The sequence below is a fragment of the Elaeis guineensis genome, chromosome 6, assembly GCF_000442705.2.
Source record: "Elaeis guineensis isolate ETL-2024a chromosome 6, EG11, whole genome shotgun sequence".
Classification (NCBI taxonomy): Eukaryota; Viridiplantae; Streptophyta; class Magnoliopsida; order Arecales; family Arecaceae; genus Elaeis; species Elaeis guineensis.
In genome coordinates this window covers 21379068-21405867 of record NC_025998.2, presented here as the reverse complement: position 1 = coordinate 21405867, position 26800 = coordinate 21379068, and the positions used below count along the sequence as shown (strand labels likewise).

At 40.3% G+C, this 26800-nt stretch overlaps 2 protein-coding genes and 1 non-coding gene across 3 annotated transcripts; 1 reads left to right on the top strand and 2 right to left on the bottom strand.

The window, feature by feature from the left end:
* Positions 1-4448: 4448 nt before the first annotated feature.
* Positions 4449-9682, top strand: LOC105046999 (uncharacterized). The gene is made up of 7 exons (XR_012142081.1): positions 4449-5156; positions 7719-7859; positions 7950-8063; positions 8168-8341; positions 8921-9036; positions 9198-9276; positions 9387-9682. It is a non-coding gene; the product is annotated as an uncharacterized protein (transcript).
* Positions 9683-12534: 2852 nt separating this feature from the next.
* On the bottom strand, positions 12535-14068 carry LOC140858694 (putative cell wall protein). Its single transcript, XM_073260007.1, has one exon. The coding sequence runs from the start codon at positions 13818-13820 to the stop codon at positions 13503-13505; it is 318 nt and encodes a 105-aa protein (XP_073116108.1). The 5' UTR covers positions 13821-14068; the 3' UTR covers positions 12535-13502.
* A 6625-nt stretch (positions 14069-20693) lies between these two features.
* Positions 20694-26565, bottom strand: LOC105047001 (probable protein phosphatase 2C 64). The gene is made up of 5 exons (XM_010925763.4): positions 26180-26565; positions 25700-26062; positions 25484-25604; positions 25166-25389; positions 20694-21492 (listed from the first exon to the last, which is right to left on the bottom strand). Exons 1-5 carry the CDS (start codon positions 26426-26428, stop codon positions 21040-21042), a joined length of 1410 nt encoding a protein of 469 aa, XP_010924065.2. The 5' UTR covers positions 26429-26565; the 3' UTR covers positions 20694-21039.
* Positions 26566-26800: the final 235 nt, after the last annotated feature.

Below are 26800 nucleotides of genomic sequence, written 5' to 3'. Positions count from 1 at the left end.
CCCTCAAATAACGGAGAATCCATTTTACAGCTATCCAGTGAGAAGTAGTAGGATGATGCATGAACTGACAGACCTAGTTGACGGCAAATGTGATGTCAGATCTCGTGAGTATGAGATACTACAAACTACCAACCACACTATGGTAGAGAGAATGATTCTCAAAAGTATTTCCATCATCAGCAAAGAGGTGAGAGCTCGAGGATACTGGAGTGCTGAGTAGTTTGCAGTCAAGCATAGAGGATCGAGTGAGAACTTCATGGATATATTTAGGCTGGGTGAGATGAAGGCCTGTAAAGCTAAAGTTGGCTTCTATGCCAAGAAAAAAATGAAGTGGACCCAAGTCTTTCATAGCAAATTCTTGACTTAAAGCATCTAGTAGAGATGTAAAAGGCACACTGGATGTACCAGTGAGAATAATATCATCAATATATCCAAGCAGAAAGATCATATAGCTAGGTTCCTGAAGTATAAATAAGAAATAATCAACAAGTGAGCCAGTAAAGCCAAGCTATTGAAAGAAGGCACTGAGATGTTGAAACCAGACTTGGGGTGCTTGTTTGAGACCATAAAGTAATCATCGTAGATGATATATGAACTCCAGTCGAGAAGAATCAATAAAATCTGGTGGTTGCTACATATACACTTCTTCATCCAAATACCCATGTAAGAACATATTTTTAACATCAAGTTGGCGAACTAGCCAACTGAGAGAAACAACAATAGTCAAGATAGTGTAAATAGTAATTGGTTTGATGACTAGGCTATAAGTCTCTAGGCCTTCCTATTGATTAAATCCTTTAGCAATGAGTCAAGCTTTATAGCCATCAATTAAGCCATCAGATTTTTGCTTGATCTTATACATCCATTTGTAGCTAATAATATTTTATGTCAGAGAAGGTGGCAGTAGATCTCATGTGTGATTATAGATAAGAGCCTGATATTCTTTCTGCATCGTCTAAATCCATTTTGGATCTTTTCGAGCCATAGCAAATGATTTAGGTTCCTATAGAGCAACAGAAATAGAGAAAGCTGTAGGATGTTGAGAGATTGTAAATCGAGGCAGAAGAAGAGAGCCATCATGAGAGCAGGTAATCATATGATGAGTATGCTGGGTGACCGAGCATTCTATAAATTTTTCAATAGATCAGAGAGCTGATTATTGACCTGGGGAAACAAATAAAAACATCAATAGACATCTCAGTCATAAAGGGAGAGCCAGTAGCCAGACGATCAGAGGAAGATATAGATGATGGAATAGGTAAAGTATAAGGTGGGTTAGAGAGAGGAGTGGTGACACTGGTAACATCCACGAGGATTGGGGATGATGTACTAAGTTCGATCAAGTTAGATGATTGAGATGAGCATGGAAAAGAGTGCCCATTGAAGACAACCATTCGACATATGAAGATACAACCTATAGCCAAGTCTAGACACCTGTGCCCATGATAGTGTGTAGGATATCTAGAAAGACACAGGGACATGATTGTGGTTCTAGCTTATGATGAGTATAAGGATGAAAATAAGAAAAGCATAAACAGCCAAAGATATGAAGAAAATTATAATCAGGGGAATGTCCATGAAAAGTTGATAGGGAGATTGAAAGTTAAGAGACTTAGCAGATGATTGATAAGAAAAATAGATATTTCAAAGGCATAATCTCAGAATTTAGGTGATAAGTGTGAGTGAGTGAGAAGAGTGAGACCCATATATATCAATAATGTGTTTGTGTTTTCTCTTAATTGAACCATTTTGCTGAAGAGTGTAAGGACAGGACATTCGATGAAAAATTTTATTTTCTTGTAGTTCATTTTGGAAAGTGTGAGAAAGAATTTTTTTAGCTCCATCAGATGAAGATTTTTAATTTTACAGTCAAAAAGATTTTTCACTTGAAGTCGAAAAGCACGAAAAACTCTTGTAACATCAGCAAGAGACTTTAAGACAAAGAACCACAAATATTTACTAAAGTCATCCAAAAATGTATGTAGTAAAGATGCTCAGAGTAAGAAGTGACAGGGGCAAGACCCCAAATGTCAGTATGCACAAGCTCAAATAAATCGAAGCTTTTATCATAGTAGGTTGAAAAGAATAATTAACAATATTTCCTAAATGACATGCTGAAGAAATATGTGTAGCATGAATTTTATTTAATGAAATAGTAGAACATAAAGCATGTTGAACAATATTAAAAGCAAGATGACCTAAACATTGGTGCCATAAAATGCTTAAATCAGTCGTGGAAAGAAAAATTGAGGATCAAAAGTGCACCTAGTCCTAGGTCAAAGCAGTACCATCCATCTTTAATCGATCCCCGCAGAAGCTCCTAGCATGAATGAAGCTCCATCACAACAAAATAAGTAGGATGAAGTTCAAAGAAAACATGTATTATGACAAAGCAAATTTAGATATAGATAGCAAATTATTGAAAATTTTAGGAGTACAAAGTATACTGTTTCAGTATAATGTACAGTGTGGAGTATGTAAATTGGATGAGCCAGAGGCAAGAACATGTAAATCTATACCATCACCAATAAAAACTTAATCAGTATTGGACTGATCATCTCTAAGGTTGAGATTGGCTAGATCTGATGTGACATAATGAGTGGCACTGGAGTCAATGTCCCAGTCTAGATCATGTGTGCCAGAGATAGGGCCTTGAATGGGCTTGGGCTGGAAAGAAACCCATTTGACAAAAAGGAGCCATATGGCCAGACCTTTCACACAATTGACATAAAATTTGAGGCCCAGTGTTAAATTTATTAGATCCAAAAGCATCTCAGATTCATTGAGGCCCATCAAAAATTGGACCAGTAGAGTTTCAGTCTGGCCTAGAGAAGGTCATATTTCCACCAAAGTTATGGTAGTTAGACCTATGAGAAAAGATTGGCCGAGTGTACTGATCTAATCCATGAGAAAGTTGAGGGCTCTCTGCAGTGCGACCCAAGTGGAGCTAGAGGTCCGAGATGCCATGAGAGAAGCTTCTGGAGTTGTACCCAAGTGTCCCCTACCACTTCGACCACTGCATGCCCCCATGTGGTTCGACCGCTGCGGCCATTAATGAAGTTCACAGTAAGGATCGGGGCTGGACCAAGAAGGCCAGAGAAAGATGGTGGTTGTTCCTTTGTGACGATAAAATTGCACCGTCCATTTTGCTGAAGGAAAAGAGCCTGCAAATCTTCAGTAGTCATAGAGGAGAGTGTCAGGGAAAGGCAAGGACCAAGGGTTCCCAATCCAAATCCAGACCAGAGAGAATCCGTTGATTGAGGGCGGTCAGAGTTATAGGTTTTCTGATTTGGGCGAAAAGAGTAGCCACTTCTTTGACTGATTTTAAAAATTTTATCATAGGTTTCTCGCCGTTGTGAAGTTCATGCCATTTGTCATCGATAAAGACCTCTTGAGCTATTGTGTGAGTGTCAAATAAATTGGAGAGAGTGGTCTAGACAGCATTGGCGGAGGAGAGGCCAACCAAATTCGTGTCCACGATTTGATCTATAGAGAGTAGGAGAATGGTGAGTGCAAACTAATCTTGAACAAGCCACATATCATAGGCGAGGTTGGATATGTCGTTGCCGTTCTTGTCAGGCATCGTCGGAGGAGGTGTCGGAATAGTTCCATCTGCAAATTCGAGAAGTTTGTATGTTCAGAGGAGCGGCATCTTGATGTTGCATCATAGATAGTAGTTGGATCCTTCGAGTTTGATGGGTATACTTGGAATGGTGGAGGAAAGAGTGGGTGTTTTGTTGTGGAGGAGGAAGTCTTTTGTGCTATTTTGGTGAGAATAGATTGAGTGATCAAGGAGGAAGAAGGCCGGTTTGAGTTTTTAAGAAAGTAGAGATTAAAAAAAAAAGAGAATATGTCCAAAGAGGTCTGATACTATGAAAGGTTATTGGTTTGTAATCCCCCCACCATCCATTTTGATGAGATTGTTTCATTTAAATAATAATGTATTGGTAGTTACAAAGAATATTACTGAATCAAATACAAAAAAAATTATAGCGTATAATCTTAACAGAAAATCTTATCGATTATGCTAGATCAAATCAAACACAAAAAATAATTATAGCTCGTAATCTTAACAAAAAATCTTACTGATCAAGCTAAATCATTTTTGGCTATTACATTCTTTCACGCGAAAGATCCAAGCCGAACACATTGTATGGACGTGGCTGGATGGACGAGCTCTTATCTGGCCAACCACTTGGATTCGGCCCAAACAGGTGCCAGCGGTTCTGTTTATTTTAGAGCCATATAATTTTATCTGTTTTTTTTGAGAAAAAACCTTCGATTGGTTTGATTTTTTTTTGTTTTTAAGAAAACGGAACTCTTAATTTGGATGGCGGATAAATCTTTAGGAGTAGCCGAAACACGTCAGTCGTCTTTATGTGTGGACCAGGATCATCATCCCGAATCCTCCACCTCCCCTCCTAAGCTTCCATGTGGCCGTACATAGCAGTCAAAGGAAGAGCATACTACAAAACCCTTCTAGCTTCCGTTCTTTGTTCCCCTTTTAACCCCAATATCCCGACGAGAAGAATCGGAAGAAAGAAAAAGAGGAAGAGGAAGCGGCCGTTTCGCTTCTTTTCTTTTCTCTTCTCTCCCTTTCTTGCTGGGTGGTGGCAGGCGGGACATATGGCCGCTGTCAACAGCGTAGCCTCTCCTTCGAGGTTTCTACCCCTTCCATCCCGGCCCCGGCCTTCTTCCTTGCCCTCCACCTCCAAGCCCTGCCTCTCCTCCTCTAGATTCCACGGGACCCTCGCCCCTCCTCCTTGGAGGCCCGACCGAGCGCGGAGGGATCTGGCTGTCGCCGCCTCGGGGACGGCGGCGGAGGACCTGGACGTGATCCCCGTGAAGAGCCCCGACTCAACGGACCGCAGGACGGGGTCGTCGCCGTGGGTGCGGTGAGAGAGCAGGAGGACGAGGACGGCGGTGGGAGCAGCAGTCACAATCAGGTTGGAGGATTCGCCTTCGAGAACGGCGGGGTTGGTGGAGTGACTGGCGGCGGCGGCGGAAGCTTATACTCTTCTCCGTTGTCTTCGTCTCTGGAAGAAGGTGAGGATGTGGAGCGGCTGGTGGATCGAGCGATCAACGCCGCGATCGTGCTTGCAGCGGGGACCTACGCCATCACCAAGCTGCTTACCATCGATAGGGACTACTGGCATGTCGGTGATCTCTCCTTCCCTCTTTTGCCCAGTTGGGCCTCTTTCTGTATAATTAAATAAAAACATGGATAAAAATTGTGCTTTGAATTGAGTCGGCTTTATTTGCTTGTGCTGGATTATGTGAATGTGACTCGGCTTTCTTGATTTCTTGTGGTTCCGAGTTTGGGTCACTGGTTCTCGGATTGGCTGGTTTTGATTTGGCTTGCTCGGGTTTTTGCCGGATACCTTGGTTTGCGGACTTTGTGCTTTGTTTGCTTTGTTTTGTTGGACTACGAGGTTTTACTTTCTTTCTTTTCTTGATAGTTTTAACTTAGACCCTTTTTTTTGGATCTTTTTGGATCGTTTTGCATGCATATCTGCCTTTGAATGAGCACAAGACTTGGTTCAATTTTGTATCCACATTGAGGTATTGTGTAGGGAAAGCTTTGAGGATCTCATAAGCAGCTAAACTGAAAATAGGAGATGAATATCATTATCAAGATTGATAGCTGAGAGATCCTCTACGTTGGATGTTTCGTTTTTCTTTTTCTTTCTTTTTTTTTTTTTTTTTTTTTAAGTGAAAGGGAGTCTTAGCCATCCAAAAAATTTTTTATTCAAATGAATATATTTAGAAGGTCGGAGACGAAGAAGTAAGAGAAAGAAACAAAATAACAGAAGATCTGAAGGGGTTCCAGATCCTGAACAGTTCAAGAGAACAAACAAAAACATCAGGACAAGCTAAACATCTGCAAGCTCCTTTATCAGTTAAGTTTACATAAAAAGAGTACTAGTAGGGATTTAGTGGTGCTGTGGGAGCATATGCTTTTGAAGCAGGTGCTTATACAGGCCTGTCAAGCAAAGCACAGGGCTTCCAAAGCATGCCTGCAGAACCTACATGTTTGCTTGAGGCATGCAGGTGGCAGGCTCAAGGGTGAGCTGGATGCACAGTGAGCAATATGTGCCAGCTGACAGTGGCTTCACCACCTCGTCTAAGTTGATTTTACGAAGATGGCAGTTGCTTATGTCCTGCTGTTTTACAAATACATGCTTAGGTGAATATTGAGATTTTTTTATATGCAAACTATAAGGTTGACAAGGTTATGGGTCTGTCATGTTGGACACTGAAAACAGTATGAGTAGGTATATTTTTAATAGCAAAGTTCACAATATTTGTTGAGTCTAGTTATTTTACTAGACTAGACAAGATGATGTGAGTTCTGATTTAGATGATCATCTATGTGCAACAATTTCAAGTTGAGGCCCTTATAAGAGGAGCATCATGTACATGTGTGGAAGAGTACAGGGAAATTTAAAAAAAAAAAAAATCCATTTTTGAAGTTAAAGAATGCCTAGTCATATTTAGTGGTCCAAATGTGTGGGCATTCGACACTTGCCAAAAACCGGTGTGCATTTCAGAAAGAACCATATTCCTTATTGTTTTTCACATTATCTCCAAAAATTGGACCATACCTTGTAAGATATTAGACAATCATAAATATTCAGTTGTTTTGTCATTAAAATATGCATATTGAACCAAATTTTGGAGCAAATACTCCAACTTAGGTTAGCTGTTCCAGGTGCAGAATAAATATATCAAATTTTATTTTCTCCAAATAAGGAGCTTTCAATTGTGACATTTCTTATTTGTCTTCTTTCTTTTACTGTTTGAGATATGCAGTGATGGTTGCTCTGTAATTTTGTATGTAGAAACATCTATGACATGTTATGCCATGGACATGTATGGGCCGTGTATGTTTATGCCAGCCTTGAACCACTTATTTGTCATCTCACCAAACCTGATTTTTAAGCCCAGTTATTCAGTACCATCCCAATCACCTCATCTTCTTTCCATATCATTGATATTCTTCATTTTCATGCTGTAATTGCTCCCCATTATATGTCATTCCACTTTGTTTATTGAGAAAAAATTAAATTCATTTTTTTTTTCACTTATATTTGTGAAAAGAAATCACAACTTCCATAAGTTCTCATTCTCTATGTTTTCTTCAATCAAAAACAAGGTGTTTTATCAGCAGCAACAGGCTTATTTAATAAAATACTATGTTAACGATACAAGGTCAAGAAATTCCTGATCAGGGAAAAGGCAAAAGCGATGGCATTTATGTATCATATAGATGTGTCCTGACATGTTCCAGTTCTTAATTTGCATGATTGTTTGTTAAAGTAATTTGCTGTTTTGTTGTCCTGACATTTGTAATTTGACATGAGTACTTACAATTATATGTTTATTTTTTTATCTTAAGCTACCTTGTTGGCATCTTGTTGATAAACTTCCCGTGGATGCTAGTTATGATTTTAATTGATTTATTATTTATAAGGCTTAATGAATGTTAAACATGATATACTGATATTCTTATGAACATGTGATTTTTATTGTTAGGGTTCAATGTATTATTTAGTTTAAAGCTTAGCGGTTACTTTAAATATTAAACGTAACATACTGATATTCTTGTGAACCATGTGATTTTATTGTTAAGGTTCTATTGTTTTTAGGAGCACTAATATTGCAATTGTCTTGGATTGCTAAACTTATGGCCTTGTTCATGTTTCACCACATTACAGGGGTGGACCCTTTATGAGATCCTAAGATATGCACCCCAGCACAACTGGACTGCTTATGAGGAAGCTTTGAAAACAAACCCTGTTCTGGCCAAAATGGTGATAAGTGGAGTAGTTTATTCTCTAGGGGATTGGATTGCACAGGTGGATGCTGTTTTAGGTTATCAATTAATCATAAAATTTGTTGCAGTTTCATTGGCATCTAAATTGTATTTTTTTCGTATCCGAATGCAGTGCTATGAAGGGAAACCACTTTTTGATTTTGACCGTGCTCGCATGTTCAGATCTGGTGTTGTTGGTTTTACTCTACATGGGTCCCTTTCTCATTACTATTACCAATTCTGTGAGGTTGCTAACTTCTAGTATTGTTTCATATGTCTGATAACAATTTCTTCTTGTTGTCGTAACCAATTTGTTGTATGGGCGACTGAGACAGAACTACTCTTTTGCAGTCTCTTTTTCCTTTCCAGGACTGGTGGGTGGTTCCTGCTAAAGTGTTGTTTGACCAAACTGCTTGGGCCGCAATATGGAACAGCATTTACTATGCAGTCCTGGGATTTTTGCGTTTCGAATCACCAGCTAACATATTCAGTGAACTGAAGGCTACATTTTGGCCAATGTTAACTGTAAGCGATGTTCTTCCTTGATTATTTATGCCACTCAATCTTATTATCCCCCAATTTTTTATGAATTGAGGCTGCTTTTCCCTCTCCAATGGTTGAACACTTAACCTAGCAGACATGCATATCAAGTTTGAGCACCATTTCGGTTGACCACTAGCTTGGCTGATTAGTCTGGCAGTGTAACTCTTGATGCAAGCATTGGTACGATAGAAAGCAAGCTTAAAATGATTATATCTTAACCTGACAGTCTTGCCACTGGGAAGTAAATTGATCTTGTGGAAACTGAGGAACTGACTGTTGCCTCAAACTTGCAGAGGATACCAGACTGAGTTGTTGGATATATGAGTCATTTTGTGGATCATTCTACTATGTTTTAAATTAGTCACTTTTTAGGGATGGTCTATTGTGGACATTCTGGAGAGGGTAATATGTACAGAAAGTATGATGTGCATCATACATTTTTTGAATTCATCATGATAAATTTGTTTTGTCATCAATTGTAGTTTTTTTCTAGCTTCATCATGCCATTTGCATGATGCATCAGCATTTTTGGGTTGACAACTTGGTGTTTTGTCTTGACAGGCAGGTTGGAAGCTTTGGCCCTTTGCCCACCTGATTACTTATGGTGTTATACCAGTAGAGCAGAGACTTCTCTGGGTGGATTGTGTGGAGCTGGTTTGGGTGACCATTTTATCAACGTAAGCATCAAACCAGCCTGCTTAACATAATGATTATAATTCTCTATCTTGTTATTTTTGGCATTAATCACTTAAACTGTTAATAACATATTTTTATATTTTACGAGTATGCATGAGATATTGTAGGTCACAGAAATTTATGCCCTTTTCTTTCTTTTTAGTTATTCAAATGAGAAATCTGAAGCAAGAAATTCAGAGGCGATGTCTGAGTCAAATGCTACTCCACCTGCTGTTCCTGAGGTAATGTGATTACTTTCCCTGCTAAGAATATTTTCCAAGTCTTGACGGGGAGTAATAACCATCAATATTGATGTTTCTTCTTTAATATTTCCTGTTATCCTTTGTTACAGGAATCGATAAAGTAGATGGAAAAACTGACCATGTATTGGCTGGAACGTTGTGGGAATTAGCACCACAGATTTTTGTTGGCTGGGAAATGCAGCTAAAGCAGCCCCAGGATCATCAAGTGGGTATAAGTTCCTTGAACCGTGGCAATAGTTCTTTAATGAGAACCGGTTTTGCCAGTTACAAGTCAGATAGTAATGCAGGAGTGAGCTGTTACGAGTGTAAATATTACATGGCTTGTTGTAACAGTCATACAAGGTTCATTCAAATAAGTAATTTTTACAAGGTATGTGTCTAATAATTATCAAAGCTTCATATGGTTATATTGTGAGCTTGTTTTTTCTTTTCTTTTCTTTTTCCATCCTGTGTGTGCAATGAACAGGAGATAAAATTAAAACAGCTCGTCATGGCTCGTGGGGTTTGAAATTTTGGCCTTGCGGAGAAGAGGTAGACGAGTCTTCAGGCTATAGCTGTAATTCGAGAAAAGCGACCCATATGTTCAGCCTGTGGTTGTTGGGCCATTACGCCATACGTGTACTCTGGCTCCGTTTGGTTTGTAGTTCTGCCATCATTAATTACCAATTCTCGATTCATGGTGGATGGGATGATGGATGTGGAAGTTGTTAAGGGAGCACGTTTTGTTAAAAGAATTGGGAAGCTATTCTGATGGAAAGTAGAGTTTTTTTTTTTTTTTGTTCTCTGGGTAAGATCTGTTTCTTTTATAGCAAAAGAAGTTTCACACGTTCTTAATAACCCCAATCCCGGAGAAATTCTTGGGTAGTCACAAAACCAACAAAAACAAAAAAAAATGCCGCAGCAGCTGCCACCAATAACCGTGGAACCAAAAGTAAGCTCTACACCAATAACCGTGGAACCAAAAGTAAGCTCTGCAGTGATGGGATGCAGGTGAGGGGGGAGGCATCCACAGGTCATTGTCGCACGGTTGATTTTGTAGAATAAAAGAACCAAACCCCTTTGGACACATGGTAGCTGGGCTTCTTTTGGTTACCAGGGTTGGACCACAGCAATTCCTTTCCGCCCAACAGAACGGGAGGCCATTCAATGAGCCGATGATTTTTCGGTGGCATAAACTTATCGTCATTCAATTGGACCGGCTCAGATCTCAGCTACTTTTCCCTCCCTCATAGAACTGAGGAAGCTGAAGTCACACCTTTCTTAGTGAAGTCACCCCTGGAAGGGAATTTAATGAATCATAGCCGGTACCATTCTCCACGGGAAACAAGTTTTATAGCCTCCTTAGCGTTGGGATTCAGTTCTTTCCCCTTCTACCCATGCCGACAAACTTCCTGTCTTTGTTATCAATGTCCAAACATGATTTTCCCTGAATCTGGATGTCCTTAGAATATAAATTATTTTGTCATCAAAGACCAAAGATGAATTGTAGCTTCTCCTAGCCGTAGGGTAATGCCTAACGTACTTTTATCAATCTTCTATAAATTCAATTCTCCTTTTTGCTTTGCAGTGATGCTTTTAGCAGCGAGTGGCATATTAAAATTGTCGTAGTGACAAACAATTCTTTATATTTTCACCTCAAAAAATAAAAATAAAAAAAAGGAAAACATCGTTCGAGATGCTCTCTAGTACATGTGCACCTTACACCTGATCCATCAGATAGAAGGAAAACTAGTTCAGACAAGATGGAACTGGAATAGTGGTAATTATATAGATGGCAGTAACTTGGATTTATAGAATATACAGGCCACACTGTTTTATTGAAGGTAAAAGTAACACTGTCACGATCCGCTTCCAAGTTCCAACACCCCAGTAACTTTTAGATGAGACACCGAAGCTAAATAATAATATTATTGAAAACAGAAACACGACGACATAGCATCCCTTGGACAGCTTCCCAAGAAAAGTATTCTTCGCCAAGCACTGAAGACAGCAAGGGCAAGACCATGTAAGTCGTGGCAGATGCATCATAAAACCGATCTAAGGATTTGATCCACGATAGGGATTGGGGACTTCGAAACCGGGATTTGGAACAAAAGTGTCATCAAATCCTGGGAGATACCGGCTGTTTCTTGCAGCTGGGCCACTGTGGTCTAGATCACCAAAACCGGGGAGCCGAGGGAAACTGCCAATCGTGAAGCGCCCGAAGCCAGGAAACCGTACAGTCTCCTCTTGATCGAGGCCTTGGGGACTGTTCTTGTCAGAGGGAGCTGGAACCTGACGTCCAGCAATGATGACTTGTGTGAAGCATAGCAGAACCAAGAGGATGAGAAGGAGAAGGCAGTGGCAGGACTTTGCGCGGATTGCCATTGGAAGAGGAGGGCAGGAAGGATTGGAGAATGAATGATATTGGTTTTCTGGTGGAATTGCTAGAATATTGTTTCCTTATATAAGGGAAAAAATTTCTGGTGTTGGATGGGAAAGAGGCGGTGCATTAAAAGACTGTGATTTAGTTGGAGACCTTTACCTCTCATGTTCTAGGCTTTTGTCGGTGTGCGTACCGTCTCAGGAGTGAATATCTTCACGGAAGAACTAGGTATGACGCTCTCGCATACCGTAAACTAAAAATAAAGTAGCTTCAGTACCGAGTACCGATTTGCTTTTCACTTTCTACGAACTAGGAATTGAATAGCCTTTAATTCTTTCAACCGAAATTTATTAGTCCTACTTCTCCAACAACTTATGAGGCTCATTATATCCGACTTCAGCTCCGTGAATTGGTCGCAAAGTATTTTTCAAGTCTTCTGAATCTGTGTTTTTTTGGGGGCACAAAGGATAAGTCATCTGAATGTAGAAAATGGGAATTATAGCTTGTTACTTTCTTGGTGAAGAGTGAAGATTCCAGACTATTTTATGGTGGTTTTAATGCCCATATAGTTTGAAGTGGAACTCGTAAGTTGGCATCTCAATGATTTAATGTCTTGAAGTGTCTTGTTTTAGTAATTGCGTGGTTGTTAGAGAATATTTTGGCACTGTAGTCGATTAGTCATGGTCTGATTTATATCATATGATAGATTTGTCCTTTGTTAGCAGAACAAGGGGAATCATGATAAGATTTGTAACAATTTGATACCAGGCTTGCATCATTAAGACCCCAGGAAACCATGAGATGAAGGATACTGAAGGCAGCTTATGAACCGTAGAGCCAGCAAATTGCCATTGCATGTTTTTCAGTCGAGAGAATCCATGAGAGGTTGCCATAGCATTACAAAACTCGCAGATATAACTAAAACAGGGGAGCCTTACTTAAATGACCAAAGGTGATGATCCCGCAAATAAGTTATTACAAATTTTAACCTTAAAGTTCTAGTCTAGGGCCTCTAGGCAGAGATTTTTCTTTTCTTTCATTGTTGTCCGAGCACTGGCTGTTGATTTTTTTTTTGGCTTGGTCCATAATGTTAGATGGCACTTTTTCCCCCCTTTTTCCCTCATTTTTGCTCCATAGGAATTACTCTTACTTGCTTTAACATGGGGTCTTAGCAAAGCATACGCAAATTGAAAGAAAAACATAGAAGGTTGGCCATAATGTGCAAGAAACTCAAGCCATATCTATTACAGCCGAGCTGCAGTGACCTCATAATGTAATGTGGGCGCTTGGCCAGGCATAATCAAACATAAACAAGGAATAGAAGTTGAGATGCAGGTACTCCAGTCATTGCTGCTACAGGTAACCTGGAATGGATCTCGTTATATGAGGTGGAAAGGTTATTAGCCAATCCGCTTGCCTGGACCTTAACCCCACCTCATGATTCAGTGCTAAAAAGTATGGCTGGCAGATCCCTTTTAAATGCCGAAAGCTTTTGGGCTGGGGAAATCACTCCATATATTTATGGTGAAACTGCAGTTCCAACTCTTTGTTTCTTGGTGAAAAGGTGCCGTTTCTTTTATTTCTAATACATCTAGTTTAATAACTACAGTACATTCCAAATGACCAGTCTATAGTCCAGACCAATATACTCTAAGCACAATCTAAGACAATGCCGACACTGGAAGGATCTCCAGTGGAATCACTGAAGCCAAATCCTTATTCAAACCAAACATCCTACCAATAGACATTCCTTCTACAGCTCTCAGGAAATACTACAGCACCACAACACCAACAATAACAGACGGATAATGCTGCAGAAGGTGAGTTGGATTGGGCTAGTTCAAGGAACCGACCGATGAAAGGGATTTGGAACTTCAAAACCGGGGTTTGGAACAAAAGTGTCATCAACTCCCGGGATATACCGTCCATTGGCAGCTGCTGGTCCACTGTGGTCTAGACCAACGATCTCAGGTTTCTCGTGGCTGCCAATCGTGTAACGTCCGATACCAGGAATTAAAACAGTACCTTCTTGATCGAAGCACTCGGGCTGTTTCTTGTCAGTGGAAGCAGGAACTTGACGTCCAGCAATGGTCAACTGGGTGAAGGATAGCATCAGCAAGAGGAGAAAGGAGAGAGAGAGGCAAGAGGAACACGCCATAGGAAGATTATGGAAGGAGTGGAGAATAGGCTGTGGTGATGATGAATGGAATAGTGGAGTATGGACTTCTTATATAGAAGTATTGTTTCAAGAGTTGGATGAAAAATTGCGGTGAGTTATGAGATTTTTCAGTCAACTGCCGACTTCTCTTTCTGTTCTATTAAGTCTCTGTTTGGTCACTTCAGTGCAATCTTTGAGGATTTTTTTTACTTTGCTTGAAGAACTGCCATGTACTTCCAAATTTACTAGCCTCCATTTCTCGTGGTTCAATTTATCACCCCATGTTATCTAACAACATAGAACACTCAATAAATTTACTATTGGAGGATCCAATGTGTTTTCTTACATGGTGCATCCTTACTAGTTATGTTTTAAAAGGAGGAGAAGAAGCTCATGTCTTTTTTGATGAAGCTGGCGTTGCGTTGGCATAAGAAGTTCATGATATCTAATGTGACACATGAATGTTCAAGAGTACATTCACGATTAGTAACAATTCAGGAAGCACATATCATATACTAGGAGGTATTAATATAACATGTCACCTAAATAATTAGAGGTAATGAGTGAGTTTTAGTAGGACTTCTACATCATAATTCAGAATACCAATGTCATGATATTGATTCAAGTTCACATCACTAATAGAATTCACAGGAAGTATGTCATGTGTGCTCGATCTTTCCCTTATTTTAAATTTTAATTAATTCCACGACATGGTTTAATTGCAAAATATCCTGCTGAAAGATATAGGAAAATGATGTGAGGAAATCTCATAATAGTTGGGCAGGAGACACGACGTTGCGATGGAGGTGGGAAGCACAAAGCCAGAGCAAGTGATCTTCCATTGCAACAGATAGGTTCAACAGCCAACTACTTTTGCAATGGAATATGAATACTGTCATGCAAAAATAATTGCAACTTTCTTTCTTTCTTCTTTTGCTTTTTCTTTTTTGAGCATGCAAAATACAATTGCAATTTTATGCTTAAGTTCTCAATGGAACGGCTTCATTATGTGAAGGGAGTAATGGATGTTGTAGTGCAATCATAGGAAGAACTACAGCATTCTGGATTTAACAATACAGGCTAGTCTTAGATTTGGGTTGAGCTTTATTATCATATCAACATATCTAATTTTCACGGAGATCAACGTATCCCTGAGTTTAGAGGATCCTATGAACCCAGCTGCCAGGTTATTCTTAAAGAAACTTTAGTTTTGGGGAGTAACCTGAGAGAAAAGGGACGAACTCCAATGCATGTTTTTTGCTGGGCTCCACAAGTGTCCCTCTTAACATGCTTCTCATAGAGACGGCTCTCATGTGCAATAACTGTCCTTTTAATGAGATCGTGTCCCAATTTTTGGTGCTTGTGAAGCTAGCTCGGGCACAACAAGAAAGCAGTGAAGTGTGCTTGAGCCCACCAGACATAACAAAAGCTTCACATTTCCCTTCACGCAAGCCAGTGAGTGCCCGGGTCAGAACAAGTAAATGGATAGGCGTAACCAAGCTGGCTGTTCCTCTAATGGATTAGCTGGATAGGATCCGACCGCATCAATGTTTCACCATACTCTCTCGGACTCTGGCAACCTAACCCAGCCTGCGGCAGGACAAATAATCACGTGCATTCTTGCCAGCAAGCAACTCTTTGAATCGAAGAATTTCATGTGTTCAGACAATCATCCTATTGTATTTTTTGAGTTTCGGATCCTCTGCAGTATAACTTTTGTGCAACACCTATCATATTATCCATTGAGAAGATGGACGGCTTTCATTCATTTCCAGAGTGAGTTATGGTGATGAAGAACTGTTTGTCTATGCGATGAATGATGTAGTGGTTATTCATGATGATACCGTGTTCTGCGGTGCAAAATTCACACCATGCCTTTTCTTGTTTCGTGTTCTTGGCTCTTCAATTGAAGGCTCCAAAAGCCCAGTCTCGTTAGGTGGGACCACCATTGTAGATGTGTGAACATATTGTAAATAGAATATATCAATAAAACTGGGAAGTATCCCACCCTCTCCATTTCAGGATAAAAATTGAGGGCTCAAAAAATACGCTGTTCGCCTTCCTTATGACTCCATCTTGGGTTTACTGCTTTGACAAATTGACCGGTAGCCCTTTGATTTGGTTTCCACATTACTGGCATTATGTATCCTTAGTAACAGAAATCTCGCTTAAAGGAATCACTCAGTCAACATCTGTCCTATCAAACAAGTACTGCAGGGCAGCCTAAGCAAGGAGCTAGGGAGGGCAATTTCTTTTAGCGAAATTTCTGAGGCATAAACTTATTCCCACTATATAGAAAGAGAAAGTGTAAAAATAAAAAAAAGACAAGAAAGATGATTCGCTACTCATTCGGATGTCATGGGAATGTAGTGATATCCATGAATGATCGGCAAAGATAAACCTTGAGTTTCCTGAGAGTTTCGGAACATGAATGCCAACGAGAACAGGGCAGACCTGACGTCCCATAGATTATTGATTGCCAATGGTCACCTCTCGCTTTATGATGCATGATGTACGAGGTGCAAAAGCGGATAAAAATAGACTGTCTTCTTTTTTTCCGAAGGTAAAGTACGCAAAAGCGCCACCCGTCATTTACTGAGTAGATAGTATAATAACAGAGGATTACAAAAGAAAGAATAGAAAAATAGAGAAGTGGGAGAGCATTCAGCTTGTCCGAGATATATATATAACCTGATCTGAAACAAAGTGAGGAGAGCCCCCCTTCCTGAGATACAGATACCGAGACAGAGTCGATAACAGAGGAATCTGACCTTACCATCAAATAAATAAATAAATAAATAAAATAAAACAATAAAACAAAAAACAAAAAAGAGGAAGCTGATCGGAAACAACGAAAACAAGTGCAGCACGAGTAAAGTACAATATCTGTAGTGCAAATTAACGTTGGATTTATCTACTCGAGTAAATTATTCATTCGCTTGGTGCTGCGCTTTTCGCTGCTGAAAAAGGCAGAACGAGTTTTTCTTTTTTTCCCCCTCTTCCAATAGACATGGATAACACTTCCAACATTTTCCGAGAAGACAATCAGTGATAGAAATTTAATTTTAGAATAAAAAAAAGGGAGACATCGCCGAATTCCTTCATTTAACAAATTTTGTTATAGCTGATACAAAAAGAATGAGTGTTTTTCAAAAAACAATTTAATGGAGGAAGCAAACACTTGCATCCGGTTGCTTTGTACACTTAACAAAATAAAATATGTAAAAAAAAAAAAAGAATGGGAAAAAAAAAATCCCATGGAATATATCTAATGATACAAGGACATGTTCGAGAGGCGACTGGGCGTGGAGCGGAAATTCCACCGCCTCAGGCCACCACTCGGCGGAGCACGTGGAGAACTTCCGCGACGGACGGGAGGCGACAGCGCTCGCTTCAGTAGCTCTCGGCACCCCGATTGCCGGCTCAAGATCCAAAGCCTTGCCGCCGCCGCCGCCGCCGCCTCGTTTAGGTCCGCCTCAGACGACCACCACCCTGGCTTCACCCGAAGCCTCAGAGAGGAGGAGGGCACGAGACGGTTCGGCCGCCTCGGGATGGGCGGCCTTGCCGGAGCCTCCGCCTCCGCCTCAGGCCCCTGGTGGGGAGGCGGTCTAGCTCTCAGTGGCTCGCTAGTGCTGCGGTGATTCATTGACTGTATTTCCTCTTCGTTTCTTGGCTATTTGGAACTTGCTTGCTTCTTCTTCTTCTGGTATATATATCTGTTTGAAACTTGTTACCATCCATCGGCTTCTACTATTTCGTGGTAGACCGGAAGAATCCGGCATGCAGCTTCCTGCTGGGTTATTCTGACCAGGCCCGCTGTTTGACCATTCCAGAGTAATGGAATTCTTCCGTGGAGGATGGCCCGAGCAACGATTTTGACTTTTCTGCACGTCGCCACTCGCTTGGTCTCTAGGATTTACCTTTCGGGCCTGACTTCTGCGGAACTAGGTCCAAACCACGCGGAATCGGACCCCTGCCACTCGTTTTCAGAACAAGTCTGGTGGTGGTCTCTCCAGCATCTCATCCCAGCGTCATTGATCTGATCCAAAATATTTTTAATATATATATATATATATATATATATATATAGAGAGAGAGAGAGAGAGAGAGAGAGGGGGGGGGGGGGGGGGGGGGGGGCGGGGGCTGGCTATTGTATGGTGCCTACAATCTAGCCCAAATAAAGGTGTATCTAAGGCTGAAAGCAGTTCGAATATGGATCGAATACGATTATATTCATATTCATATTTATTTTGTTTAACGAATATAAATATAGATATAGATATTATTCATATATAAAAATTTATATTCATATTTATTTTAAATAGATATAAATATAATTCAGAAATTAAAAATATAGATATAATTAAATGTATGACTCACATAATTAAACTTTGTGACTACATAATCAAAAATATTACTAAATAGATGATAAATTAAGTTACTAATATATTTATATAGTTGTATATTTTTTTAAAAATTAATAAATACTATATAAAATTATATAGGATTACATATATATTCGGATATTCGAATACAGGTTGGATAGTTGTCTATCTATATTCATATTAGTTTTCTTTGACGGATATGGATATTAATCAAATTCTTAAATTTTCATCCATATCTGGATTGATTTGGATATGAAAAAAAATCCAAACGGATAATATCCATGCCACTTTCATTCTCAGATGTATCATTATTTTATTAAATAATAATAATAATAAAAAGTATATCACTGTATCTCACCATTGACTTATCTTAAGATCCATGTTTAGTAGGAGTATTATAGCTGAACCCATTAAGTTTAACAAGAACTACATAATTTCGACTTATCCAAACTCATCCCCCGGGCCTTGTCCATGTAGCTCAGCTACCGGTTAAGTTGTTGGAATAGGATGTAAATAAATATATAAAATATATATTAAAAAATTTTAAATTATATATTATTTTAATAATAAGTAATTTAAAAATCATAGATTATATCCAATAATTTAAACCATCGATATTAGATTCTCAATCACCAATTTTACTTAGATTGTTATGTGAATGTCAGATTTTTTTTTTTTCATTTTTTTCTAAAAATTGTTGGATTGGATATGGTTGTGATACTGGATGAAGGTTTATCTCGAACATATTCAATATTTTTTGAACCTCGGTCAGATGCTGATCTAGTCAGCTCGGATCATATCGAGCCAAGATAAGAGATCAAAATTTACAGCAGAAGGTATATATCGAATAATTATCTTATCTATTCTATATTTCAGATGTGCTCTAAATCACTCACCCCGTTCAAATAAGATAGAAGCAACATGGCGCTTTCCACTACTCCTGCTCTTCTTTTCAAAATTGGTCAAATAGGGAATCTTCAAATAAACTCTCAGGCTCCAATCTCTTTCCTCTTTCCACAATTCTCTGATAACTAAATTGAGTCTCGTAAGATCTCTGCTAAAAATAATTCTAATAAAAAATTTGATTTACATATTCTCCTCCATCTGGTGCGGTGTCAAACTTCAATCACTATAGAACCGCTCACTTCAGTACCAGATTGGCTGCCAGCAATAATATATTGCAAGCAAACCCAACTTATACATATGGCCGGACATACGAACATTAAGATGGGATCCGTTACATGACTTAAAATTAAATTATGGATATAAACAAATAAGGGTGGATAAGTATCGTACCGAACTACGCTAAAGCTGTTAACCTTGTTCGACAGAACTTGGTCATCATAATTGCTATAGTTCTGTAGAACCTTTTTTTATTTTTTTGACACTTTGCCAAGCAATGAACGATGATGCCTATGAACTTAGGTCACACTTTGTCGTGCTGCTTTGTGATCTTTTAAATATTATTTTATTTGCTGTTGCAGACCAAGAAAAATATATTACATTTGCTATTATCTGATTCCATTTATCACATCTGGGATCTAATTGCGACCATGCGGGTCGGTAGATTCTAGTTGCGTACTCACCGAAATAAGCCGACAAATATCTAACGAGTTGTCGTTTTCTTATGTTCTGAAAGCCACCTCGATGCAAGTGCTCAACCCAGACCTGAAAAATATAGTGTTGCCGTCTAGGCCCAGCAAAGTATCCTTGATATGTGGGTGCATTGGTGGAGACAGGCTAACCCAACCAAGGTAGTCGAGTAGTTTTTGTTGAACCAAATTTCAGTAAATGAGGCTAGCTGGTCCTGGTAGGATGAACCTTGGACCTGGAGGAACCTATTTAAAAGCTCTAAACCTGGCCCTGGTGTTTTCAGGGCATTGCTGAAATCAACCACAAGGAAATAAGACTTGGCCAACTTATGGGACCCGACTAACTCTTATTTTGAGTCAAAACCTTGTTAAAGGGATCATCTTATTATGGACTTGGCACTGCTCCAAAGTGTTTCCTCTGGCTTTCAGATTCGTGCATGGTATATGATGACCTTCATCCATTCATATCCACCAATAGTTTTTATTGCATCTTCTAAGGTGCATGAATCTTAAGATCAGCCATGAAGGACATCCCACAGGAGGAATCTTTCTCTTGCTGAAATATAGGGGACCTAAACCATGCTCATTTTTCTTAATGCTATAATAATCATTTATTGCAAAAAACATCATCGACATATGTCACCGGAACCCATCATACCATTTTGCATCCCATGCCTGTTACATAGTTGAAAATAGTTACAGTTTGTAGGAAGGCCCCCGAAACAACGGGGTAAAGTAGTCCCAGGATTTACCTCAAAAAGAATTAGTCCTTCCGGGATGTTTCACATCCTTGATGTCATTTTTAGACTAGCGTGCAGATTTGAGGGCTTGACCATGGTTTTCCTTCCTTAGAATTCAACTGCAGCTAAATCGTCTGGCACGAGGATGAGGTTGAATTGGAAAAGTGGGTCACGACACGTGCCATCGATCAACGGTGTTGAAGGACACTCAATCATGTAGGTGGTTTTGGAGACCACTCATACGTGTCAACGTGAGGCTCACATACTCTGGGACCAGTTTACTTGACTGATTCATCCAGTGGACGCAATCAGACAAACAGCAGCAAAAAGTTTTTCCAGCCTACACAGGTTTAACGTTTCCCATGAACTAAGGCGGACAAAACGTTCTAACAAAACCTCCGCACTGCTCAATAATTGTGCAAAATTTACAACTCAACTCCATAAGAGGAACTAAGGTTGCATGGTGATGGATCAAACAGAACTAGGAAATTCCCAACAAGCATCAGACAGTCGCCTTCTCATCCAAAAATCTTGGAAGCTGAACAAGGGAGTTGACTCGTGTTACTCCCTCCAGACCTGACCAACTCTGGTCCTCCATGCTATCTGCTTTGTTTTCATCAGCCACAACAGATATTCTAGTGTTTCCTGCTGACCTCACTGTGAAATTTCTATCCAAGGTGGGTTCTTGGTTGTGTGCTTCGTTCAATTCGACTACGGAGCCCTCACAAGTGCAGTTGGCCATACTAGTTGTGCTATTCTCCACAGATTCAGATTCAGAATATATTTTTCCATCAAAATACAAGCAAACCACTGCACAATCATCCATTTTTGAGGTAGGGTATTTAAGCTTCCATTCACGAGCAGCAGCTTCAACCACAAACTTTGCAGCTGATGATCGAGTGGGAGATGATGACACAATATCCACAACTTCTTTGTTGCTAAGCACATCCCAGACCTGCAATGTCCACTCTTAGAGCTGGTTTAGTGGATAATCATATCTGGGATTTAACTATGAACGTTACTGTATCATATCTTCCTTCAGGTAAAAATTATTCAACTAGTACTTAAGAAAAATATTTAGTGATCAAAGTGCTTGAACAACAGATAAAAACAATTTCATCAACTCCATAAACTTATAAAAATACATCACAAGAGAGTCTTATCTCCTTCATAGAGTCGATTATAACTTGTGAACAAATCCTAACAAATGGGGCAAAGAGCAGTTAAAGGGAAGAACTAAACGTAGTTGTAAAGACATCTGAACTCCTTTGGCTTCTGATTCTTTTTATGACCAAGACTACAATAGACAGGGCTTCTTTTTAATTGAGATAAACTCAACCAAGTTGAATAGAATGCTTGCCTATCAGATAGAATAATAGCTGGATATATCAGTAAATACCACTAAAAAGACTCCGCATCATGGTACTGTTCCAGCCATCATGATTCTAGTCACTAACTCATTTGTCAAATTTATATTTAGTAATCAGAGAAGTGATCTGCATTTTGCTTCTTTTATATGATGTATAATAATATAAGTTTAATCTACATTCTTTGATTAAACCAACTATGGCATAAGCCACATGCCTATCCCACTAAAAGCAATTATAACACCATAAATTTGCATACTGATTATGGTTTGTCATGAACATCACTTGAAAAGCTGCTCTTGTTAATTGGAGGAAAACAAAGTCACTCCTGTCTATGTACATATAATTAGGATTCAAAGCAGATATAACGCTGTTCCATAGGTATTCATCACTGTTAAAGTTCCAATATGTCAGCCACTTGGCTTTTTCAACCAAGCAAAAACAACACATCCACTCTTTAAGTATCAACACTATAATACAGCATATTAAAAACAAAGATGAACAAGGGCATGACAATTAGAAAACAATGCACAGAGGATTGGCTATACTGTTATAGCAAAAGCATAGTCACAGACAGTAGCAAGGAGAGAGGCATTGGTCATGTAGAGAAAAACCCATTAATTTAGCATCACACACATGGAAAACCTGGTGAATATAAGTGTTCTTAGCTGGTTCAGTTACCTTGCAGAAGAATAGAAATCGGACATTAAAATCTCTAGATTATACTATTTTTTACGGTTTTTCCTATTTAGTACTTAAATGTTCTTGGGCAAATTTATCATCGACTCAATATCTTCTCATTTTGCTACCTGAGGACAAAACTATTATATGAATTAACAAGACTCCCTCCCTGCATTCTCTCTATATTGTTAGTCAAAATGCCCATCTCTGTTCAAGTCTGATAAGATCTCAAGCATCTTTCTTTCTTGCATATCATGGGATTGTGGCTTACTATTTTTGCATTATCTCCACATAAATATTCTTAAAAATGAGGAATTTGTGGCTGGTGAGAGTAAAACAAGCACACCTAAATCTCCTGAATTCAAATAGTTAACTTGTAATTTTACAACTCTTGACCATAACAAGCAACACATTGAGTTTATAAAAGGGTTCCTTGACAGACCAGAATATATTTCAATGATGGTTAATATGGCCTATATTTTGTATTAGAAATGAAATTCACTAGTATTAGCCTGCCATGTTTACAAATCATCATGCCTATTTTTGATCCTAGTGATTGTAAAAATTGTGTAACTTGCAGCCTAGTAAACCCTGTTCTAATGCATCTGTCAACTAGCAATGCTAATTCTTACAATGCATCATATGATCTAGAAGTTAGATGATAGATTGCCACGTGCATTTCCTAGATCCTAGCCACAAGAAAAGCTAATTGGTCAATCAAACCTTTACATTCCCAGAGAAAATCTGAACATCAATGATCATTTCAGAACAAGAATACTTTCAGTGTTAAATAACATGATGCAGTGGTGAAGGACATCCAATTAATGTAATATTGGATAGTGTTAACAAGCACCTAAGAAGATCTGTGTATGTCATTAAACAAAGAACGGACTTGATTGGTCACATGACTTTGACATTTAATCATAATAAGGAAGAGAAAAATGGTTCAGTGATGTGGGCAGGATTGCAGGATCCTTTCTGTCATTGAATTAGATAAAAGAAAGGTTGAAAGCTATTTCAACAAAGGGTGTCTAAAAGGGTCTAATGGAGCCACCAATTAGTACCAGGCATGTTAAAGGCTCAAACCTAAGGAAAATACCCTATAAACTAGTCTACCAATCAACAACTGGTTAAGATAGTGGAAGGTCATGCGGACACTACCTATCCTCCCTGGATAAGGGCATCTTCTCCAGATCATAAGCTTATATTCTAAGAAAAATTAAGGAAAAATGAAAGGAGAAAAGGAAGGAGGGGGTAAGAAAGTTGATCATGCTTGCCACTGCTGTTCATTCACTTGGCCACTCCATCCACCTGATCTCCTTGGTATTTGAACCTACACGAATACAAGAGAGAGAGAGAGAGGAAGAAGGAGAGGGAGAGGAGGGTGTGGGGGATGGTCTCTCTTTGCTTAGAGTTAGATATAATATGGCCCGTTACAAAGAGGCAGGTTGATCAGCTAAGCACTATGGCTAGGAGAACTGTTTTCGGGGTTAAATATGGTAAAACAGCATTCCTTGTAACAGTTGCCCCATCTTCAAACTTTTAAGCATGGATATCACTCTCAATGGCCTACTGAGGATACTCTGGCTGTGGTGCTTCTTACTGTCACTAGATGCATTCCAAAGGAGCACAATCAATGCTATGCATCAGTTCAAGAAGTCTGTGGTATCTAAGCTTAATGGCTAGACGCATGCATCAAAGTCAAATTAGTTTCCGCTTCTTGTGATTTATTGAAATTTAAGCTAATCTCTGAATGAAGTTTCTTGAAAAACTGGGTTCTATGGAATTTGTAGAGTTTTCTACGTACTATTCATTGATCCTGTAGATCTATCTGAACCAAACAGCTAGATATTGTCAATGTCTAAAACATACATGATAAAGTCGGCTGTGGCCCTACCAAGCTCATCCATTCTTCTGTCCAACCAAAATTTCTTTCACAAGCCCCATTATCTTGCAATGGCTCTTATCATCTCCTATTTAGTCATAGGTTTCCACATATTGCAGTTACATCTCATCTGCTGCCAAGACTAGACCATAACCAATATCGTGTATAACTTGGTAGTTTCTGTGTGCTACTTCTCATGGACTGGTGCCATCAGCGGCTGAAGGCATTCCATGATGAGATTTCATGCCCAAGTTAATTAATAAATAGAATGCATGTATGCCAGCAAACAGAGCAGTGAGCACTATATCCAACGCTATTATTGTTTAGACAAATGGCCATGTGAGATGACAGTTAAGCAATCAAGTTGAAACACAAGCGAATGGTCAAACATTTGTTTAAGACCACTTGTTCCTTCCATGTAAACTCGAAGTTTTTACAAGCTCTTTGCATCTGTGAGCTTGAAGTTTTCAGGAATGCTAACTTCACTTAAAAGCAAGTTCAAAGGCATGCAAATCAAAGAGAATAATGCTGTGTTGTCATCTACTAGCAATGCAATTGTGTGGTTTTCTGTATGTATATTTGAAGCATCGATACAAGAGCATATGTCAACGATCGAATGGCAGATATTCAATAGAAATTAAACATGAATGGCAGGATTCGAATGCCCATCTACAAAGAAGAGAGAGGCAACTCACGCCGTCAGATGCAAGAACGACAAACTGGTCCCTTTCCGTGAGCGTCCAGTGGAAGAACTCCGGCACGGAAATCACTCCATAATCCTTCAAGCAGAAATCCCCAAAAGCTCTAGCCATAGCCAGACCAGGAGCGTCGTCAAATGGCAGCCATACCCTCGGCACCCCGGGCTCATCCTGCAGCGCAAACACCCTGCCCCTGCACCGTTTGATCCTCTCGGCTTCTCCTGCAGCAGATGGACCGGCAGCAAAAGTTGGCACACAGCAGAATCTAACAAAATTCAAGTCAACCAAGGAGAGGAAAAGAAATGGATTTCATACTTGGGAGATCAGGCTTGAGGTCGACCGTCAATTGCACAGCGACAATGGAGCCACTGCTGTCATCCTTGGACCCCAAGACCGCACGAGAATCGCCAATGTTGCCAATATAAAGCTTGGAGCCCTAAACATACCAAGCCAAGAACCTCAGGGTATCAGGAGGGAGGGAGGGGAGGTAGGGTTGAAGAAGGTTAAGATGTGGGGTAGAGTGGAACGCACCAGCTTGAGCAGGGTGACGGCGGTGGTGCCGCTGCAGAAGCAATCGAGAGTGGGGTGGGAACGGAGGTCTTTGTCCACGGCTTTGTACGACCTCACGAACGCCTCTCTCCAAGCTGAGAGCAACAACTGCTCCTCCGCCTCCTCGTGTTCCTTCCCCGCCTCCGCATCGCCGGCAGGAGCCAGAGGAGCGCGCCTCCTCCCGAGACATCCGAGTCCCGTGCGGCGGGCGGCGGCGCCGCCGAGGGGAAGAGAGTAGAGGAGCCTAAGAGGGAGGGCATTCCGGACCTTGCGCGCCACGAGGTGGCCCAGCGGACCGTGGCCGTCGAACACACCGCAGAGGACGCCGCCTTCCACGCCGAAATCCTTCATCGACGAATCAATCAATCAACGATACTTCAAAAAAAGAGAAAACGAACAAAGATAGCAGTGGAGGAAGAGAAGGGAAGGAGTAATGGAAGGGCTTTGGTCGTTGTTTCTTACTTCCCAAAGGATCATGGCATCCTGGTTGATGCCCTTGCGGCCCTGCTGGGTGTAGATGGAGGAGGTGCTGCTCCTGCCCTCGTTCGAGAAGATCCTACCCGGCACCAAATACAGCTGGTCCTCCCGCAGCAACTTCGACCAATTGCTCCCTCCTCTCCACCAGCCGGCGCCGTTCCTCCTCCTCCTAGCCGCGACGGAAGTACCGGTGTCGCTAGTGGCGGTGGCCACGGTAGTCTGGCAGTTCCCCATCAGGAGCCCCAATGCCACCACATCTAACACTGGCACAAGGAAGAATGAGAGAGAGAGAGAGAGAGAGAGAGAGAGAGAGAGAGAGAGACGCCTTCCTCCTTCCCCGCTGGTCCCCCGATATAAATAAATAGGGGAGGGAAAACAGAAAGAAAAGGAGAGGAGAGAAGGGAATGAGTAAAAGGGAGGAGAAGAAGAAAGGGTAGTCTTTTGTTTGTTTCCCTGGGGGCGGTGGGCTGCGGGTTATCTCAGTGAAGATGAGAGCGGACTGGGGGCCGTACAGGAGAAGAGACGACTTTGGGGTAGAGGAGACGAAACAAACAGAGGAGCATGCAGACGAAAACATTAACTGCACCGATGCCAACAACAGCGATA

What these genes read in the sequence shown, in the direction of transcription:
- LOC105047001 (XM_010925763.4), bottom strand. Translation starts at nt 26,428, where the DNA reads ATGGGGAACTGCCAGACTACCGTGGCCACCGCCACTAGCGACACCGGT. An exon ending in CCGTCACCCTGCTCAAGCTG is followed by an intron (nt 25,605 to 25,699) that starts GTGCGTTCCACT and finishes TGGTATGTTTAG; the next exon opens with GGCTCCAAGCTTTATATTGG. An exon ending in CCTCAAGCCTGATCTCCCAA is followed by an intron (nt 25,390 to 25,483) that starts GTATGAAATCCA and finishes CATCTGCTGCAG; the next exon opens with GAGAAGCCGAGAGGATCAAA.
- LOC140858694 (XM_073260007.1), bottom strand. Translation starts at nt 13,820, where the DNA reads ATGGCGTGTTCCTCTTGCCTCTCTCTCTCCTTTCTCCTCTTGCTGATG.